This window comes from Anabrus simplex, chromosome 1 (assembly GCF_040414725.1).
Source record: "Anabrus simplex isolate iqAnaSimp1 chromosome 1, ASM4041472v1, whole genome shotgun sequence".
NCBI lineage: Eukaryota > Metazoa > Arthropoda > Insecta > Orthoptera > Tettigoniidae > Anabrus > Anabrus simplex.
This window is the reverse complement of record NC_090265.1, coordinates 455,338,667-455,361,570: the sequence shown is the minus strand read 5'-3', so window position 1 is coordinate 455,361,570 and position 22,904 is coordinate 455,338,667. Positions and strand designations below refer to the sequence as shown.

Genomic DNA, 22,904 nt, shown 5'->3' with positions numbered 1-22,904 from the left:
TTTCATCACATTGTTCTAATCAATATGCTTGTCCACCTATCTAAGGGAAGTTTGTTTGGCAACCTTCACTTGGTGGTAGCGGGATTTACCAGGAATGTGTTACAGTTTGCGAGTGAAGAGTTCTATAGATATACCTGGAACCGTGTAAGCGCGTTTGAGATGCTAAAAGTGATTCATTGCGAGTGAGGAATAAACAAATAGCTACTCTCTCCGTTTCCTTTTTCTGCGGAGTGGTAGGAAGGAAATTTCAACAACAAATTACCTCTGTCCCTCCATAATATCCTTTTGTAATTCACTCCCTTCGACCCTAACCACTATACAACTGGACAGTGCCATGGATCCGCTAATTAGTGTAGTTTCAAGATCCCTTAAGTAAAGTGCTCTGATAGTGCGAGGTTGCGAAGTTTTGTTAAAAAAGATTTCGGTGAAAAGTATTTTTGTATTGATGGATAGATTTTGTTTTGTATACTGCTTGAGGTAAAAATTACGGCTGAAAAACGTTTCACAATGCTACAACATTGCAATAATGCTAAACACCAAAGCTGTGCAAACGGAGAATTAGCAGTGGAAAACAGGCAGCGGTTGCTGTTTGAGAAAACCACTCAGCAGCTCATCTACATCGGGCAGTGCATTTTCTCAGTTTTCTAAGGATCATTGTAAAATGATGCGCCATCAAGCATTCCTTTATACAAAGTATACTGTAGGTATACCTATTTTTCGCTAGTTCTTAAAGAGTTAAACTAATCCCATTCGCTCTGAGTCCACGCTAAGAAAGAATTATTTGACTTCCTGTTACGATGATGCAATGAACAAAATGACAAATTTCTAGGCAGTAACAAAATGTGTGTTCATAGATTAAACCATGAACATAGACATTTATGTGGCAAATGTTATTATAGGTACCCTTTAACATGTGCAGCCTAGATAAACGTTTGTTGACGTGTGTGGTGTCGAAGCAGGAGAACAACATCACCGTTTTCGACACTGAATGAATGTGTTGTGTACAAAGTACAACGGGAGAATGTGCTCATCTACGTGACGGTCGCTGCATTCCGGACATATAGTGACAATAGTAGGGAACTACCCTGAGGTGGATAAATTCATTGCCAACGCCAAGCATATTTTTGTTAAGGCTCCGCTTCGAGTTCAGAAGTTGAAAGAAGAGGGTCTATCAGCCCTTCAGAACACATAGGGAGACTTGACTTGATGCTGTAAACTATTATTGCACAACTACAGTGACATTAAAAATATTTTCGATGACTGACAGAAGTGATTCACCTGTAATCAAAAATGTACAAGTGGTGTTTTCATCCACCATGTCTAGAAACTTAGCGTACTTATAATTTCTCTATATCAAAATCCTTTACTCGCCTTAAACTCCGGGCATTCAATTGTGTTATGCACTAAGCAAAGTGAAGAAAACTGAGTAATTTATCGAAAGCACGGGGTGAAGGTGTCGTCCTGATTGCGAACAAGTGAGAAATAAGTCGCCAACCCGCTTGACTAGAAATGTTGACTTGGATATGAACAAAATTCTAATTAGACGGGCTGCAGAAAAATTAACCCTCAATTGGTACACCACGTTCTGGTAGACACAATTGGAATACTGGGTAATACACAAAGAAAAGTTAAAAGCATGTAAGAAAAAACCCACTTGTTTCCGAATAAACTTTTCATGTATTAATAATAATAATAATAATAATAATAATAATAATATTCTAAAGGCTGATGCCTTGTCGATGCAACCACTCACTTCTTTGATTGGAATAGTAAATAATAATAATAATAATAATAATAATACCGGGCGAGTTGGCCGTGCGGTTAGGGGCCCCGGCTGTGAGTTCGCATCCGGGAGATAGTGGGTTCGAATCCCACTGTCGGCAACCCTGAAGGTGGTTTTCCGTGGTTTCCCATTTTCACACCAGACAAATGCTGGGGCTGTACCTTAAGGCCACGGCCGCTTCCTTCCAACTCCTAGCCCTTTCCTATCCCGTCGTCTCCATAAGACCTATCTGTTTCGGTACGACGTAATGCAACTAGCAAAAAAGTCCTTCTGGCTCGGGGACTGGGTGTTTGTATCAATCCCAACACTCTCCTCTTCATATTCACACAACACAATACACTACACTATCAACCACCACAGAAACACGCAATAGTGATTACACCCCTCCATATAGGATTGGCGTCAAGAAGGGTATCCGGCCGTAAAACATGGCCAAATCCACATGTGCGACACTGTTTGCACCCGCGACCCTACAGGTATGGAAAAAGCGGTAGTAGAAGAAGTAGATATGTTCCGTCTTAAATGCTGGTATTATTAGCAGGAGCTTAGGAACGGGTCAAAGTTTATTCAATTGCATTAGGCCAACATGTTTCATTAAACACTCAGCCTGTATGAAAGTGTGATATGCCGCAGATAGAGGGAACCATGACAACGCAGCTTACTTGGTAGTTACTGGTTTCGCCGCTCAAATGTCAGACTCCAACTCTCGTGGGCACAACTATCTATCTATCTATATATATATATATATATAAGTCATTGTATGTATGTGGGTGGGTGGGTTTGTACCAACATCTCCTCCCAAACCATTGGAGCGATTTCAACCAAATTTGATACACTTATGACTTCGTATTAGGAGACAAACCGCGTGGGGGTAAGACATCCCAAACACCCCTGGGGGCGGGGGGGGGTCTTATATAAAAATGAAAACAGTGTCGAATCCATACTTTTCGGGGTCGCTGAGATGAATAGTGACACTCCGATTTTTTAAAGTCCAAGTTCAGCCCCCTTTAGGGTGGGGATAAAGGGGAGTGATACATAAAAATAATCGTAATTAGTGTCGAATCCACAGTTTTCGGGGTCGCTGAGATGAATAGCGGTAGTCCTGAATTTTAGTATTATGAGACAAACCACGTGAGGGTAAGACACCCCTAGGCGCCCTTAGGGGCGTGGGGGCGAGAGGGCAGGTATATAAAAAGCATCTAAAGTATTGTCCAATCCATACTTTTCGGGGTCAATGAGATGAAAGTGACATTCCGGAATCTTTTAAACCAAGTTTAGCCCCCTTCGGGGTAGGGGGAGAGATATATAAAATTATCGAAAATAGTGTCGAATCCATAGTTTTGGGGGTCGCTGAGAGGAATGGTGACACTTCTAATCTTTTAAAGTCCAAATTCATGCCCCTTTGTAAGGGGGTTTAGGGGGTAGTTATATATAAAATAATCGATAATAATGTCACATCCATGGTTTTAGGGGTCGCTGAAATGAAGAGTGACACTCCGGTTGTCGTTTAAGTCCAAGTTGATCCCCAATTGCCAGGCGGGTGAGGAGTCAAGAACAGAAAATATCCAAATAACCGAGATTAGTGTTCTAGTGTAACTGTCGGCAGAACTTTATATAAATATTACCTACCACCTGAAAAAAATACTGTGGTGGAAAGATGCCCCTAGAAGCCTTAGATAAGGGGACGAAATATAATTATGACTGAAAATGACATATTAGTGATGAATCCATACATTTCGGGACTACGGGAGCAATTTCAAACAAACTGTCACTTATGACTTATTATTAGGAGACAAACTGCGTTAAGGTATGACAACCCTAGCACACTTACGAAGGGGTGAGATGTAGAAATAATCGAAAATAGTGTCGAATCCATTCTTTTCGGGGTTGCTGAGATGAACTGTGACACTCTGGATGCCGTTTATGATAAAGCTCAGTCCTAATCGGCAGGCGGATGAGAACTGTCAAAAAATTGAAAACGTCCAAAGGGACAGAGTTTAAGGATGTACGTCTGTATGTTCTAGCATATCTCTCAACCAAACTTGGTATACACATGACTTAATATATAGAAAACATTACTGTGGAGGTCATATACACCTAGCACCCGCTGGTGTTGGGGAATGAGAGGGGCTGACGTGCAAAAATAAGGAAAATAATCAATATTAATGTCGAAATCCATTGTTTATGTGTCGCTGATACGAACTCTAACGCTGTGGATACCGTTTAAGTCCACGTTCAGCCTCCATCCAGGCAGGAGCTGAGAAGGTCTTAAAAATAAATAGTATAAAATGACCGAGATTAGTGTTTACTCTATAAGTAATTATCTAAAACTTGAAATCAGATACATCTAAATAACTCTAAAACTACATAATAAGTCGTAAAATCAACATCTCAAAAAAGAATTCTATAAGCAACCACTTCACACTTAACTAAGTGGTAATACAAATATTAAATATAAACATTCAAAAACTATCCGGGCAACGCCGAGTACTACAGCTAGTAGTTTGTAAAGGTGAGTTTATAACATTTTGTACGAACTGTACTTCGTGAGTTTTGAGACGTAAAATTAAAATTAAGCAACACTAGCAGAAGTAAAAATACAAGTCTACGTTCTTATTAATATACAAATAGAGTACAACTCTTATCTCAGAAGCATTCGTGAAGTTACTGAGTTGTGCAACAAGTCTCTGTCCTGATTAGAGTAAGTTTGGTCCGAAGAGACGCCTTCCGCTCTCCTCCTCAAAAAGCTGGACGTCATGGATGAGGAAAAGGGAACAGCAACCCGTAGTTTCAAAACTTGGTAAAAGTTACGTTGCATAACTCAGCATATTGTCTCAAGAGGAGGTTAGGAATTCCCTGGACCAAACAAAAAAAGGGTAGGCATTTGTTAGATTTCCCGTAACTGAAGTAACTTGAATGTGATTTTCCCACAATACTGCCTTAAAATTCAGACAGAAAAATGTACTATACTTACGAAACGCGCTATACTTCAGTAACGGACACTCATGACCAGATTACAATAGCGATCAAGACAGTTTTGTTTTACATGCATTCAGATTTATAACTATATATCATCAGGTTAAAGTAAGCTTGTCTCTTTGTATGTTTGCATATAGTGACTAACTGCATAGGCTACACTATTTTAACCAAATATCCGTCCTACTGCCAGTTTTAAATTTCTGGCAATATCGAAATCGAACATGGAATCTGACGATGAAATGGAGACCTATGAGCGCTAACCCTTATACTACAGAGGTGGACATGTGATCAGGTGCCCCCTCCTCCCCTCCCTATTGAAATTAGTGCAATTGGTCTAATGACGACAACACTTAACCATTTAGGTCTATTTGTTATAGCACTCCCAACGAGGTGACGTGATCGTTCACCGATACAGAGTATGTATAAATTATTATTCTTCCTCGCATTTCCTCCAATTCATTAGTCAGCAATTTATGTAGATTTGGCTCAGTTTTCCGGTCGGATGCTCTTCTTGACGCCAACCCTATGTGAAGGGATGTATGCACCATTTTCTTTTTCTGTGATAGTTGATTGTGTTGTGTGGTGTATGTAAATGAAGGGAGGATTATTGCAAAGAAAAATGTATGTGATGATGATTGTTTAAAGGGGCCTAACAGATAGGTCATCGGCCCCTAATTGTACGAAATGAGACGAAATTTACTGATAATGTTGAAGTCCAAAATTCACCCACTGAACAAAATTGATAATGTGATGATGAAGAATGAATTGATACACATAAATTTAAATCAGCGGATCCATTTTACAATACTGAAACCTGTAATTCCAAAATCGATCCACTGACTAAAATTAAAAAAGATGTCGATGAATAATGATTATGAATTTAAAACAATCAGTGGATCCGATCCTCAATGCCCCACCTTCCCAGAAACAATCTTAAAACAATAGTATTACTGCTTCCAAAGCACAATCCTGAATCGCTAATACTTGTTGTCTAAAGGGGTTCAAAATCCAGGTCAACGGCCCCTAATAATGGTACTTATCGCTAGTAAAGTAGAACCATGGTATTTATCATGTAGCGGTACTAACCACAAGTAATGTACGCCGCACAGGTAACGCAGACCTATGGTGTTTCCCACATTATGGCGCCACAAACCGATGGCGGTCTTCACCTAGGTGTACTAATCACAGGGACTCGTACTATCCCGTGGTGTTCCTCATATAGTGGGTAAAAATCATAGGGAACGCAGACCCACGGTGTCGCTCATATAGTGGTGCTAATCACAGGCAACGCCCAGACCCGTGGTGTTTCTCACATAATGGTACTAATCACAGGCAACGCAAGCACGCGGTGTTCCGCATATAGTGGTACTAATCACAGGTACCGTAAACCCACAGTGAACCACTCTCTGCTGCTACTAATCCCAAACCTATTGTGTACCTAACATAGTGGTACTACTCGCAAGTAAAGGCAGTCCATGGTGTTCTCCGCGTGATGATATTAATCACAAGTAGTTTCATGGTTCTAATTCAATCATCCCTTGGTCTCCTCTTTTAATCGCCTCTTACGACAGGCAGGAGATAAGGAGATACAGTGGGGGTATTCATCTGTGTCCCGCACCCACAGGGGGTATATTTATTTAATTTTTTATTTTTTATTATTTATTTATAGGGGTTTAACGTCGTAATTTCACATCAATTTTTTTCGGCGACGCAAGGACGGGAAAGGAATAGGATTTGGGAGGTATCGGGCCATAGCCTTAAGGCACAGCCCCAGCATTTGCCTGTTGTGAAAATGGGAAACCATGGAAAGCCATCTTCAGGGTTGCAGACGGTGGGATTCGAACCCACTATCTCCCGAATGCAAGTTCACAGCTACGCGACCCAAACCGCACGCCCAGCTCGCTCGGTAAAGAGGAATTAAAACTATATACACTTAAAAGCCCCGACTTGGTCGAGAATCTGACCTCGGGCCCTCTCAACCGAAGGCCAGTGTGCAGACTAGTCCAGGAGACAGCTCGATATTTTCTGAAAAATGATTACATTAAAATAGTTCCTTCTGGCATTTTCCAATTAACTGGGGCTGGGCCTATATATAATAGCCTACTTGCCCTTATCAGTCCAGTTTTACGACCAGCTGCCTTTATTGACGCCAAGCGTATGTGGAGGGATGCATTCGCTATTGCATGTTTCTGTTGTGGCTCGTTATGTAATGTATGTAAATTATGCTGTATATCAGTACAAACACAGCAACCTAGCCTTCGCCTTAGGAATTAATCATACACAGGTAAAATCCCAGGTTTGGCCGGAAATCGAACCCGCGGCCCTCTGAACCGAAAACCAATGTCCAAGGAGCCAGACAAATTCGCAAGAGTTACGTACTACTCTGAAAAGAATCAATAGCCCAGCAGCGGCTACCTCTACGATGTTTAGCAGCACAATGTTCGTCGTATGTGCTTTCTGGATATCGTTGTAAATAGTGCGTAGTTACCAGAAAATCGGTAGCTTCAGGGTTGTAAGAAATGTGCAGAATAACGAGGGGAGTCCGGATCCTTTAGACCTGGGACTGGTTAGTATTCACTATGGGAGTCTCTGAAGCATGCCTAAAATGTTCGTACTAACACTCAAATGTCAGAAGTCGAACACATACGAAGTTGAGTAGGTGGGCTAACGAGCTCCCTTGCGCTCACCACAAAGTGAACCAGAATAATGGCCACAGAGTTGGGAGCCCTCGACACGTAGATCTCTTCGGATAACAAGACATCCATTAGACTTTTTTTAGTGCTGTCTTGTTAAAATATAATATTCTCAGTAAGGACTGTAGTATTCGTTTAACACAACTGACTGCTTATGCCCAGAATGAGAGCACTATTATTATTATTATTATTATTATTATTATTATTATTATTATTATTATTATTATTATTATTACGGAGTTTTCCGTGGTAGGTAGAGGTGAAAGAAGGTGCGGGTGTGAATAGGTCTCCAGCTACGCAAGCAAAATTAATTTAAAATTTAACAAGGTTATATTTTCTTTTCAAAAACAAAGAAATAACAAGCATGGCAGGTACAAAGTAGCAAATCAAAAAGGGTAGTTACAATATTTACAGGAATTGGGCTTCGCGCCCTGATTTTACACTGCTTGGGCAATCAGCTCAGTTTTACCCCAAACACGAGTTTTAACAGAGGGGCAGAAAACCCCATTCATACCTAGGAGCCCTTGCTCCAAATTACACAGAAAAGCCTCCACGAGGCATACAACACTCAATTTTCAAAAGAGCCACTCGCTCTCAAAATTTAAGCCTCTCCCAGGCCACACCAAACTCCACCTTCAAGTTGTCCTCACTGGACATAGACACAGGGGTAAAATACCCAACCTACTGAGGTCTATTAAATAAAAATGGGCAATTACATGACCTCTAAAATAACAATTTGAGAGGAGGCGATCTTGCACTCCTAATACACTTGTTTTTAAAAACCTAATCTGGCTCTAGGCCACTAATGCAAGGGCTAATCCCATACTACCGAGGTGACTTTAGAAAAGAGCAATTTGTTTTACATTAACGAAGAATAGGTTGAGAAAATAAGTTCACCTCAAGACAATGTGAGTGGGAGCTCGAGAGGGTTAGCACTCTCTATCCCAATATGCAGCTTAAAAGAGAATAGAAGAAAAGATCGTTACATTTTAGGAAAAGGTTACATGGAGGAACGCTTCGCACCCGCCCCGAGAGTTAAACTGCTGAGCTAGCAAAGAAAGAATTTATTAATCGGCCATTACCTTATTGATGACCGCTGCCGAGGAAAGAGGCGCTTCCCGCCTCCTGCTATGTACTTTATACACTGAAAGATGGAACAGAAGTGGCCCGGAGACCCTAAAATCAGCCGTTTAAATACTCTCGCAGAAGGTTCTAGGCGTTAGGGGAATGAAAACACCCTCCCGCGATGATTTTATTGGTAGATCAATAAACCCCCTACACAATACTAAGAAGAAACACATAATTGGTGGAAAATTAATTCAAGAAATTCGGGATAGGCTAGATTTAAAACAAGGGGAAAGAAAGGGTTAATATTGCCAACTTAACCAAAGACTGAAAAAATTTTAGCAAAGAACAAACATTTGAAATAAAAATTTCTCCAACAAAATAGTTCTTTGACTCCGCACTAGGTTGCACTATTGTTGATCTTCAGTAGTGTCCTCTAGAAGAGAAAGTTCACACTTCTTACTTCAAGCGAAACAAAACCACATCAAAAATGACACAGTTCAAAAACGTGGTGACATCTTCTGAGAAAGTAGAGAATGAATAGCGTAGATAAAGTTCAGACTTCCTCCAGCAGAGGAGTTTCAACTGGCGCAAATTTTAAATTAGCGGAGTGGAGGTGTACCGACCGGTACAATTATTATTATTAGTAGTAGTGCCGGCCCCGTGGTGTAGGGGTAGCGTGCCTGTCTCTTACCCGGAGGCCCCGGGTTCGATTCCCGGCCAGGTCAAGGATTTTTACCTGGACCTGAGGGCTGGTTCGAGGTCCACTCAGCCTACGTGATTAGAATTGAGGAGCTATCTGACGGTGAGATGGCGGCCCCGGTCTAGAAAGCCAAGAATAACGGCCGAGAGGATTCGTCGTGCTGACCACAGGACACCTCGTAATCTGCAGGCCTTCGGGCTGAGCAGCGGTCACTTGGTAGGCCAAGGCCCTTCAAGGGCTGTAGTGCCATGGGGTTTGGTTTGGTTTTTAGTAGTAGTAGTAGTAGTAGTAGTAGTAGTAGGTCCGGCTCTTTGGCTAAATGGTTAGCGTGCTGGCCTTTGGTCACAGGGGTACCGGGTTCGATTCCCGGTAGGGCCTGGAATTGTATCCATCATTGGTTAATTTCGCGGGCACGGGGGCTGGGTGTATGTGTCGTCTTCATCATTTCATCCTCATCACGACGCGCAGATTGCCTACGGAAGTCAACTCAAAATACCTGCACCTGGCGAGCCGAACATGTCCTCTGACACTCCCGGCACTAAAAGTCATACACCATTTCATTATTATTAATAACAACAGTAATAAAAATAGTAATACTTGTTACGCTGCTTTTAGTGGACCAGGGAGGGAAAATAGCGTTTGGGATAAATAAAGTATGAACCAACGATTACATTTTGAAAAATATATTTCCTGGAAATTTTCAGTCCTTTTTTTCTTTGCTTGCTGGAAATCTTTTCAATCCATAAAAACAAATACCATAGATTAGATTTAACAACAATATCTTAACAAGATAACTTTATGAACAATGAAGACAAGTTCTGGCGCTTAAGTTTTCACCGCTCCCATTTACATTACAGTAGAAAAGACTTCCAGTCTTCAACAGACCAACAGGTCACACTACACAAGTCCTTCGTATGAAATTACAATTTCGAAAGACATTCGATCCATTGACGATATTACCAAGAAGCTAGAACTTTTCAAATTAATTTCAGAAGACGCGAATCAAACCCTCAGTTGAATAACAGACTACTAGAGGGAGTAGAAACCCTCAGTTTTTAATTTCAATGCAGGAGTATCGGACCCTTGACTACAATTACACACTTAAGCTACCTTACTAGAGTTCATTAAGAACACCTTTTTCAATACTTAAAAGCTCATCAGGCTTTTACACTCGCTTCCCTTATTGAAAATAGGGAAGCCACACCAAATAACTGGTCGAATGATCCAGAACATTAAAGGAGCCAAAGCTCATACTATACGGCCTAGTAAAAGGAAACAAAATAAACGGTAAATGGACAGTCCGAGAACAAAATGAAAGGGAGGCTGAACCCACTCAAGTACTCCCAGAACAAGACTTGTTGTAAAACTTAATACAGCATAAGGCCGGGTGTCAAAGGATAAGCCATAAAGTTAAAACGCTAAACACAAGATCCCAAAAATTTAGAGTTGAAAAACTTAGTCACCAGAAGAAGAAAAAAAGTGAATAAGGTAAACGTGGGTACACACTCGTGCGTCCTTGCATTCTATAATACCATGAGGGTTTTAATCATGTCTGTAGACTGTCCTGAATACCTACATTCTGAGTCCTAACATAGCACAATATAACGAAGAAAAAAAACCTACATTAAAATTTAAGGAAACACAGCTGGACCTAAGTTGCATGCTAAGGGAATCTTCCCTTTGCTACACGTAGATAAAATTCACATACTTAGGCGATAGTTCTGCCTTACATCACACTGCCATAGTTACGTCGTAGATAACCAGAACCTCGTCATGCGGCCTCCAGAGGGAGGTCTCTCTCAATGTAGCACTCTTGAAGTCCCGTTCCAAAATTGGCACTTAAGGCTGAAACTTACAACTATATAATAGGAACTTGCTGGGTGCAGATTTAGAAACTGACGTAATTAGACACTTGATTGATGGAACACGACATCATAAGGCAGAGCTGATTGGTTGATCATTACGTATTAGGCAGTAGTGGCAATTCAAAACAGCTGAAGGTAATTCAGGTTATCCAACCCCAAAACATGACTTTCCCGACCAAGTTTAGGTGCAAAATCAGCATTGGTGACATATTGTGAAGACACATAAAACTTAGTTGATATGGTTGAGTTCAAGCAGACTTAGATAGATTACTCTGCTGACAATTGTTGAAGCGGGAATTCATATTCAGGGAGAGGTCGAACTACCGTCACAATAATACTTACATTTCAAACGGGAGATATCCCAACGGCATTGTCTTTATATCAACGAAATTCAAAAAGTACTATATAAGTTATTACATACATAGAAACAAAATTTTAGAGAATGAAATGAAATTCATTTAATTTCAGTTAAATATTAGAAGTTCATGAAAGAAAAATGAGTGTAATATTAAGTACAATCAATGACACAGGAATTCATACAGAATTTACGGAGTGGAAACAAAATATTCTCTTACTCTTACCAAAAGGCGATCACAACGCATTCACTCGGAAATACAAGATATTTTATTTTTTTGCTAGTGGTTGAACGTCGCACTAACACATGGACGGTTTTCAGCGACGTGGGGATGGGAAAGTGTTAGGGTTGGAAAAGTAGCGGCCGTGGACTTAAGGCACAGTCCGAGCATTTGCCTGATGTGAAAATGAGAAACTATGGAAAACCATGTACAGGGCTGCCGACAATGGGATTCGAAGCAACCATTTCCCGAGTGGAAGCTCACAGCTAGTGGTCTCACTATAGAAAAGTGTCCGCTGAGAAGAAGCGTTACGGGAAAAGTCTCCCCCCCCCCCCACTGTCCTATGTAGAGCCCGGTAGTGCCATTCAGAAATTAAGTAGACCTGTGGATCTCAGGTAACTTCATTTGTGAAGAATTAAGGATAAAGAGTCAAGTATGTCTGAAATCATAATACTTTGAATTCATCAGGAGTTTCACATGTTATAATTTTCCGTCGGTAATATACCTAAAACACGACTTAGTACGCACACTCAGCATTGTAATATATGATTGATCGCTGAATACCAGCATGGTATAAAATTCCAAACAAATCTAATTTCCTATATACTGGTTTCTGAGGCATGTGTGTCTACCGTAACAACTACATTATACTACCAGACTAACGTCTAAAGCACCACTTTATTTTTATTCATAGTTTTCTTACGTCCTCTGCTCCACTACGTGATACATTGGGCTTTGCAACTTTCAAGGCCGGCGCTATTCACTCCTTTTAATAATTTCATAACTCAAGATATATTCATTGTTATGCGACATAGGTGTAAAATCCTCTGGATGGGTGATCGATACATTTCGTTCCACGGGAGGTGAATAGCCCTAACAAACAACACATAGGGTCGGTGTGAGCGATTCGACTACATTACACTACACTACACCATAGCTATGCGAGAATGCCACCCCACAGCTAAGCTAGTATGACCACAGCGAAGTGCGAACTTAAAATAACGAGAACATTTAAACTCACTGGAATTAAGTTACATCAGAATGCGCGCTGGGTAGAAATTACCCAAGACTGGCATCAACACACAAATATGTCACCAGCTCGAAAAAATACGGATGCTAGTAAAATATGAAGCAATAACGACTGTTTGGGAGAGTCGTTTAGGAAAGCAGCAAAGGGGTAGAAGACGAAATACCCATCCGACCAAGAATTATTAACAATTCATTTGTCATGGGTAAAAAGTATCCACGCACGTCTTAAAGGGTTATGAAATAAGATTGAAATTTGTGCTAATCATGTTAGCCCAAAGGGAGGCAAATATAGGTAACGATATAAAAAAAGCAGTCTTTTTCGCGGGAAAAAAATATGAATGGAAAATAAAAGATGTCAATGATCTGCTAAAAACTATACTTTAAATTTCGTAACTAAATGCCAACTTAATTTTCTTTTCACTATTATCCCGTTAGTCGCTGCCTTATTCGTTTACTCAGGAGCAGGGCTCTCTGTATGAATAGATCACGGTGGGAAAAGAATATACCTGCGCGTGCGAGAGCTAGACACCACTTTTTTTTTTTTTTGTTATTTGCTTTACGTCGCACCGACACATATGTCTTACGGCGACGATGGGATAGGAAAGGCTTAGAAATTGGAAGGAAGCGGCCGTGGCCTTAAGGTACAGCCCCAGCAGTAGCCTGGTGTGAAATTGGAAAACCACGGAAAACCATTTTCAGGGCTGCCGACAGTGGGGTTCGAACTCACTATCTCCCGGATGCAAGCTCACAGCTGCGCGCCTTTAAGGCGGAAACACAGTACTGTCACTTCACGTGAGTTCGCGCATATCGTGATGCAATCGAACCTGTCAAAGAAGATACGTTATGCCTTTTCCACTCTACGAAATGTAGAGTGATCACTGATCACACTGCACTCATGTCACGGCTGTTCACGTCGGCTGACATGTTTGTGACGTACAATCTGGTGACAGCAATCCTCACGCGGAGCACAATTATCTGCTCTAGCACATATCTGGCGACGTGAGGTATGAATAGAAGCAGTTTCTCTCAGCGATATGAAAGAAATGTTAATTGAATTGGAGCGGGGGTATGTTAATTTGTATGATACGGGTACCATTAACCATAGAAACTGGCAAATGCGGCACAAGGCTTGGGACGAAATAGGAAAGGAATTAATGATCACAGCTGACCACTAAAATGTACCGATTCTAATAGGCATTCAGCCGTGGAAAACAGACCTCACTTGTACTTATGATTATTATCGCAATAATAATAATAATAATAATGTACAAATTAAAAAATATCCTGTTGATTTTTCTTTTTTTCTTTCGTACAACGTGCTTTACGTCGCACCGACACAGATAGGTCTTACGGCAACGATAAGATAGAAAAAGGCTAGGAGTGGGAAGTAAGCAGCCGTGGCCTTAAGATACAGCCCCAGCATTTGCCTGGTGTGAAAATGGGTAACCACGGAAAACCATCTTCAGGTCTGCCGACAGTGGGGTTCGAACCCACTATCTCCCGGATGCAAGCTCACAACTGCGCGACCCTAACCGCACGGCCAACTCGCCCGCTTCCTGTTGATGTAGAGATCTGTGAATAAATGTTTCTTGTTTGATCTATTCACTACCACACAGTTGTTTTCTTTTTTGTTTAATTTATTCTTCCATGATGAACGATTGGTAATTGCCATGGCAGGGAGCCTTCAGGAGAGTTGAACTCAGTTTTTGAAATTTTCTCGTATCTGAAAAGCCTTCTGTGTAGGATTCCTCCAGATCAGTTACAAATGAAATTTCATCCTTGATGAGAGCATATAAGCAGTTGAATTCATCTTTGTTCAGCCTGAAGTACATCTGAAATCTTTCTGGATTCCTATTTATCTCCGTTACTAAATTGTGCTATTCACCCTTTTCTTCCCTCCGCAATTTAGTTTGCGAGAGACAGTACTCTTGGCAACAGAAACAGCACAGGCAATTAGAAGATGAGAATCCGATGAACTGGATATACTATCGTAAATTGCCATCGGACGAAGAATTCTGTGATCTGTGAACTTGAGGACAGCGTGTTTTCTGTTCACGCCACATGCGACATTGGAAATATCTACGCGTAGGTAATGGCTTCAGCAAGGAGAATGAAGGAACAATTTTTTTAAGAAACACTTTTATTAACTGAACTTATATCGAGAAATTTAGTTTATGGAGTAAAGAGCAAGTGGTACTAATCACAGGAGTTCTGCATTTCACTACTAAGGGAAACTTTGTAGCCCACTCATTTATCTCAGAACTTTTCTTTTACTTGCACCTTTGCAGTAGCCCATGAGCGATATATGCTATTTTGATATAGTTATTAATGTTAATCGTCGAGATGTGTATAGCAATTAAGTATTTCCCAAGAAATCATTAATATAACCCAATTGGCACTACGAAAAAGTAAATTAACCCACTTCAATTGTAATTATAAAATGAGCAACATAGGGTAACGATAGAAGTGAACTGAATGGAAATACTATGCACAAATAATAACCAGCCAACATCCGAAAATTTGTGTAACGTAACGTGACAAAATGTGTGACGGGAGTGACATCATATTATCTTTGCCCGTAGCTGCGGCTGTGGATTTGTGTATATAGAGTGTGTTGAAATAGAAAGTGTACCATCAGTGACACCACATTAGTCGTTATTGTAGGCCTTGGTCGCCAAAGATGCTGCGGCTACAAGTTAAGTTCCTTCAACGTAGAGTTGCAGTTCTCCTTGATATAACATCGAGTTTCTTTTATTGAAACACATTCATGATCATTAGCTTTTCACAAATGGAAACTTTTCTTTATACAGACATTGACACAGATTTTAAAATATTACTCATCGAAAATAATAATCATTATATAAAGGATTCAATAGAAATATACGTCGCGGATACATCCAACCAGAACAACATCAATGATCACACAAGACTAAAGACCCCTTACTCTCCTTAAATTAAACAATATGACCTTGAGGCATAGGAATTCATACTCCATTAGTTCTGTTAGGTCATCGGAACAAGCCGGGCTGAGTGGCTCAGACGGTTAAGGCGCTGGCCTTCTAACCCCAACTTGGCAGGTTCGAACCTGGCTCAGTCCGGTGGTATTTGAAGGTGCTCAAATACGACAGCCTCGTGTCGGTAGATTTACTGGCACGTAAAAGAACTCCTGCGGGACTAAATTCCGGCACCTCGGCGTCTCCGAAGACCGTAAAAGTAGTTAGTGGGACGTAAAGCAAATAACGTCATCGGAACATAGGCTGGTTGGATCGTCGAACAGCACCACCAAAGGTTACGCGGTTATAGGTAAACTGCAAAAACTAATGGTGGTGACAAAATGAGGCGCACTAGGAAAGATGATGACAGGTAGTTCGCCATTGCCTTCCTCTCTGGGCCTGAAAGTGCTATTGTAGGTACGGTATATTAACAACGGCATACTGCCAGTATTTTAAACTGGCCTCTTTTGCCCCCATTTTAGTCTGGAAGAACAGGTTAATTTTGCCTGAAAGTTTTGATATAATTCCCAAAATTGTCATCAGGATATATTCGTATGCTTTTTTTCCTTCTACTTGCTTATGCTCTCGGACCACAATTTAACCCATTTCGTACATCAACCCTTGACGTGCCAACAGAGGAATGCCACTACCGTGGAAGCACTACTATCGCGAGTGGATGAATCGCGTAAGCCTTTTCTTACAAAAAAATGTCATTATGAAAATGTTAAAATTCGTACTCATCCAGCTATAGCAGATTTCAAACTTTTACCCCCATTATACGAGAACTCGCGAACGTTAAGGGTCTTATTATCCTATTTCAATTTATTTCCAGACTAGAACATGAACACCAAGAAGCGCTACAAGCCCAGAGAGAGGCGCTTGCCAAGTGTGTGGAAGCAGAGCTGACGCGCGCCTTCAACGCCAAGGACGCCGAGCTTCGTCAGGTGCGGGCCGCCGCTCAGCGACAGCAGGAAATGCTACAGCAGCAGCTGAGAGATGCTCTTCGTCTACATGCCGCCCCCGACCATGACTGCCAGAAGATAGCTGCAGAGGCGGCGCGCCTCAGAGAACTTAATGCGCAACTTGAAGAGCGGATACAGGTAATATTGCGATTAGCTCAGAAAATTAAAAAAAAATTGCTGAGACTGTTAAAAAGAGATGTATTGGTACACGACAGTCTAATTTGACAATTATTTGCCAAAAATACGTTAATTCTTTGGGGAAAATGTTAGGAAGTTTTAATTGTTCCTTTATCTCGACTCACTTTCATGTTTTATTCTTTTGGTAAACAGAATATGTGTACCTTGTTCATGTAAATTAATCAATCAGAGGCATGAAAATACAGAAACGCATCGCCTACTTACCGATACGTAGTTACGTACCAATATAACATACTACTAAACAGCTTAATCATAGGAATATCTATATATTTGGGTTGCTATTCACGTCTTCTCACAAAATTGTGTCACCATGTTGATCTGGTGAAGTAATTTACAAAATTTAGACAGATGTGTGGGTTTCGTTAGTAGAAAAATTGATAGAATTGTACAATTGTATATTAAATGTTGCTAAATTTGATGAAATGACTTTGCTTGATTTGGCTTGTGAAAGTGAAAGACCTATACACGTTTACACAGCAATCGCACAAATCGTACCTTAATTATGTGTGTACACTCAGCAGTTCACGTAATAAATAATGTAACAAAACGCCCTTTCTGGGAAGTATTCACCGTGAATATTGCTGGCTACACCTCCAGCAGTCGTCATACAGATATAGGTAGGTATGGCAGAGACTTGAGAATGTTAAGATGTAAGTAGCCTTGAGCTTAGAAAAAACACCACACAGTGGTACCAGGTGTAGAACTGGATGTAAACAAATCACAGTTAATTGGAAGTCATACCACGAAATGATTGAACATACTACATACTCTACATTACAAATGAAATCGTATAATGGATAATCCAGACCTTCATGTCACGTGCTGGTATGAAAACTAGCTTTCAGACAATAGATACCAGAAAATGAACACTTTTATAATACATTATCAGCTTGTTTATTTGCACTCACGCTTATCCGATGGATTTTTTTAAATTCTATTTGTTCGGGGCGTCGACCTACAGAGATCTTTTGCCCCTACTTGCACCATATGATATGAACCTGCCTGTAATTGGAATTGCGGAAGTGTAGATGCGTTGTCCCGTACACCGCAGGGGCGGACACTATAGGAGACTAGTGCCGTACCGACTGGATTGAGGAAGGTGCCATCAAATCATTTACCTCGAGTACAAATAAGGAAAGTAAAAATGGGCACAAAAATTTACTGTATTTCAGTGAGGTATTGAAACCTCACTCTCTCGAGGCCATCTGATTGCACTGACTAGCACTATCAGAAGGCTAGCGCTGAAGGTGTTGACAGCTTCATTTTATCTATGTACGGCACAGTGTCTCCTTTGAAACGGTAACACAATGTTTAATGATTTTAACTTTATAGTTTTCTGAGGCTAACAATGCTTTACTTTATTAAGTAAATCTGTGTAAAAAAAATTAAGGTTCCTACGCGAAGCTTGTTCGTTCGTTCATTCCTCAAATGTAAGCGAACATAATGTGTGTTACTAATATAAGTCGCGATGTATTCCAGTGACGAGTATGTTTAAATGTTTCTGAGCTATGAAAAAACATGACAGTATCCATTGCAGTCGCAACATCTGTATGACAAGAGATTTCTTGAGAAAAGAAAACCGACAGCTAGCACGTTCCGGAGCCTTAAACAGCGTGTGAAACTTGAGCACGTGGAGGAGACCACCTTAGAAATTATCCTGCAATGTCTGGTCATAATGGAGAGGTTGTCTTGCAATGGACCCTACCCAACTTACCTCCATACATCAAGGCGAGAGTTGGTGGGCAATGAGTACATTAAACTACTGTGTTGTGTGCAAATTTTGAGCAGCTAATGGTGAACAGTTTTAGTGAGGGTCTTGGAAGAGTCAAGTATGTGAATATTTAAGGTAATCACTTTATGTATGTAGAATTTTGTGTAAGAAAACAAACTCTTAAGGCCTAAGCAGTTAATAATTTTGGAAGATTCTAGCCAAAAAAATTTGCATTTTTACATATACGCCAGATGTAATTTAGTGCAAATTGAGATGTACGTTCTTATTTGTATGAATACATTATGAAAGTACTCTACAATTTTTTTTCATGCAACCTAAATATCACATTTCGCAAAATAATAGTTTCGTGATTTGTAAAATAATCCATAATGTGATATTTACGTGGAATGACAAATTCTACATTGTACAGTAATTTCTTGATGAACCTATACCTAAATATATATGAAAGTAGATTTCACTTATTACAAAATTACGTTCTGGGATATGTATACTAATTGGTTTAGTGTAAGAAGACACAATTGCCTTAACTACGCGAATGAAGAAATTTACCTATTTGTGTGTAGGTACAAATGTAAAAATATATTACTAACAATTTTTCTTGTTACAATATTTTGAAAGTGGTTGGTACTACTCATAGGTAGCGCAGATCTGTTCTGAACCCAGGGGAACAGACACATTCCAACACAGCGTTACGGCACATAGACTTTAGTTCGCGCAGCCGAATTCCCGCTCCCCCGCTCCGGTTGAATACACACGATCGTAGATCCTACCACGGAACCGTGATGTTCCTCACATAAAGACACTACTCATTGGCAAAGTAGATCCATGGTGTTCCTCACATGGAGGTACTAACTGCAAGTAACGTCGACCCATGGTGTTCCTCACGTAATGGTACTAAGCATAAGTAGTTTCATGGTTCTAATTACATCATCCCTTGGTCGCCCCTTTTAGCCACATATTACGACAGGCAGGGGATGCCGAGGGTGTATTCTTCGTCTGCGTCCCCCACCCACAGGGGGTTGTGTGTTTGGTCCACGAGAGCTATTTTATTTCACTCAAGTCCATCGGCAAGCAGGTTAGGACCCCCTTATCTGCCAACTGGGACGCGCCACGTGGGAGTATCACCTCTCCCTCTACAACGCCAGCGTAGTAGGTTCGTGGTGTTGTTCAAGAGTTAACCGAATAAGTTTCAAACCATTCTGTCACTCAGCATCACATATATTATATTTAATGCACTTCAACAAATTGTTGAACACTGATATCCAGCAACTATTCCACTCCAATCTTCTGTTGCATGATCTATTCATATGTACCACTGAAAGTCAAACGGCCCTATGACAAGATGAGCTCACCTCACCTGTATCCCTAATACAAGTAAAATAAATGAACCCCTTACTTATATAATTCACTGGCTGAGTGGGCTTTGTCCCGGATGAACAAAAACTGGTATCAATGATACTAATATTGAACGTCGAAGCATTTCAATCGATCCAGTGGAGATTCAACCGAAAATTGTAACTACTGGAACCTGTCAAGCTCCTTAGCTGAAAGTGCAGCTAGTAGCGTTCGATTCAGAGGGCCCTGGATTAGATTCCCGGTCTGGTCCAGGATTTTAGCAGCGTCTGATTAATTCCTCTGGCTTGGGGACGGGGCATTTACACACAGCGTCAAATCACACTACAAACCATACATAAATACGCAGTAATAAATAAATCCCTGCACATAGCATTGGCATCGGGACAGGCATGGCACAATTTTACTATAACTGGACGTAGTTGTGAGGTCAATGCACAATCTCCAGGGTCCTTGAAAATTGGTTAAACTCATTGACGTAACTACACTGCACAGTGTATATTCTTAAGGTTTTACGTTAATATATTAATTAATCTCATTGTATATATTCAGTTATATAATAACATTGATTGTATTAATAAAGGCTTTGAAATTGGTAAAACCCTCCTAATTCGAAAGTATTGTCTCTGAGCAATTATACCGTCTTTAACAGGCATTATCACGAGAGCAGACTCCTCAAAAGTCTCCCCGCCGCACACCAAAACGAACTCCTTCGGTGGACGCGACTGGTGAGCGCATGGTTACCCAGCTCCGAGCTGAAGTGACAGCGCTCAAGGAGGCGCTCGAGGTAGAGAGGCGGGCGGTCAAGGAACTTAGACGGCAAAGGACGGCGGAGCTGCGCGCCGTGAGGGAGGAGGAAGCAAAACGACGTGCTGACAGTCTAAACGACCTCAGGACCAGGTAACAACCTCTGCAAAAATTTGGTCTTAGTTTAATATCGTAAGATAGCTTTTGAGTACAGGCTAATCAATTTTCGTGCTGCGAGTGATAAGATTTTCCAACCTAAAGGTATCCATCTGATTGAGAAACGGTTCATTTCTGTGGCCTTGGAAACACACTTCCTAGGCACCTGGGTGTTGTCCCAAAATCTAGGTTCTCTTGACACGTTTCAAAACAAGATCAATATCCTTTTCTCCAAAATTATTACACTGTTATGCCTTTCAGAGTTCACTCTAAAAGTCTCTGAATTAACCAAGCGCATCTACAATCCTCTACCTCCAACTAGCTCCGTGCCTCATTTAGTTCCGAACCTTGCACCAACTGAGTCTAACCATTACAGTCTTGGCCTCCAGCTTCTGTCTGTCACCACCAAAGCCGGTTTATATCCTCGGTTTTATACACAGATTTCATTTTTAACAGCCTTTATCTCATAATTTCATCCTCATCACGACACGCAGGTCGCCTACGGGAGTCAAATCAAAAGACCTGAATCTGGCGAGCCGAACTTGTCCTCGGACACTCCCGGCATTAAAAGCCATACCCATCTCATTTTCCTCATTCCGTTTACCCTCCTGCCATTATCACCTGTCGATATAAAAACTATTCTCGTTTCCTTCTTGTGTGTTACTTCCAATGTATAAGCTAAGAAATTTCGTCAGACTGCTCACATTATTATTATTATTATTATTATTATTATTATTATTATTATTATTATTATTATTATTATTGTACGACAAGCGTATCGCTTATTTCAGGTCATTTTCTGTTTTTTTTTCTCTCTGAAATCTCCTAAACAGGAAGGTATATAAGGTGTATCTGTGATCATGTTACAAACTTTCCGGGATGATGAATGGCGGAAAATGGATCAATTTGAAATAAGGAACCATATTTCGGAAACGATGGAGTCAAAAGTTAAGCAAAATTCTACTATTTTAAGCCCGTTTACCAGCTCAAGTTTCACAAGCTGCACCATTTACAACAAATATTCGAAATGGCGTCCCCCTGCATCAATGCAGGCACGGCATCGTCGCACAATGTTCTGTCGTACCCGTTCGAATATCACCGGTGTCGTATGAACAACGAAGGCAGCGAGAATTCTTGCTGAGACATCCTCTTCATTTTCAACAGGTGTCTCATAAGGCTTTTCACATGGCCCCACAAGAAGAAATCAAGTGGGGGTGAGATCAGGTGAACGAGCGGGCCACTAAACAGGACTTCTTCCTATCGAATTTGCAGGGAATGTCTGATCCAGGTGTTCACGAACCCTCAGGCCAAAGTGAAGTGGAGCTCCATCATGTTGGAACCACATCGGTTGACGAAGGTCAAGTGGGATGTGTTTCAGGGACGTGGGTAGTATATCTCTGAGCACCACTATGTGCACTGCTGTATTTAGGTGGGGAGGAAAAAGAAACTGGCCTACTACGTAATCATTGACTATGCCTTCCCACACGTGGACTGAAAGTTTGTGCAGACGGCTCGTCACTACTGTAGCTTGGGGATTTCCATCGGCCCAAACGTTACTACTGTGACTATTTAGCATTCCGTCTCAGGTGAAACAGGCTTCAACTGTCAACAGCACATACAAAGGAAAGTGAGGATCGACTGCAAGGTGCTGCAAGACCCATTGGCTGAACACGACTCTGGGTGCGAATTCTGCACTTTCTGTGGATGATAGGGGTGTAGCTGCATTTCACGTAATATCTGCCACAGAGTCATATGCGAAACATTTATTTCACGTGCAACTGCTCGAGTGCTGATTGGAGGTGCCTGCAGTGCTCTGCCTCTGCTGCTTCCATTTGCTTGCCCATACACGAACACCATATCTGCAAGTTCCTTTTCAGTTTGTTTTACGTCGCACCAAACAGATAGGTCTTATGGCGATGATGGGATAGGAAAGGCTTAGGAACGGGAAGAAAGCGACCGTGGCCTTAAAGTACTACCCCAGCATTTGTCTGGCTTAAAAATGGGGAAACCATGGAAAACCATCTTCAGGGCTGCTGACAGTGGGGCAGAACCTACTATCCTCCGGATACAA

At 41.1% G+C, this 22,904-nt stretch overlaps 2 protein-coding genes across 6 annotated transcripts in view; one reads left to right on the top strand and one right to left on the bottom strand.

Moving 5' to 3' along the window:
* Positions 1-22,904, top strand: part of LOC136856944 (rootletin) — a 523,875-nt gene that overhangs the window by 403,385 nt on the left and 97,586 nt on the right. For all 4 annotated transcript variants that reach the window (XM_067135228.2, XM_067135229.2, XM_067135226.2 and 1 more), the window contains exons 3-4: positions 16,518-16,785; positions 20,583-20,830. In XM_067135228.2, the coding sequence (XP_066991329.2) occupies positions 16,518-16,785; positions 20,583-20,830 (516 nt within the window). The remainder of the gene's footprint in view (positions 1-16,517; positions 16,786-20,582; positions 20,831-22,904) is intronic.
* LOC136872515 (ionotropic receptor 93a) overlaps positions 1-22,904 on the bottom strand; it is a 183,934-nt gene that overhangs the window by 94,336 nt on the left and 66,694 nt on the right. The gene's annotated exons all lie outside the window — the stretch shown is intronic.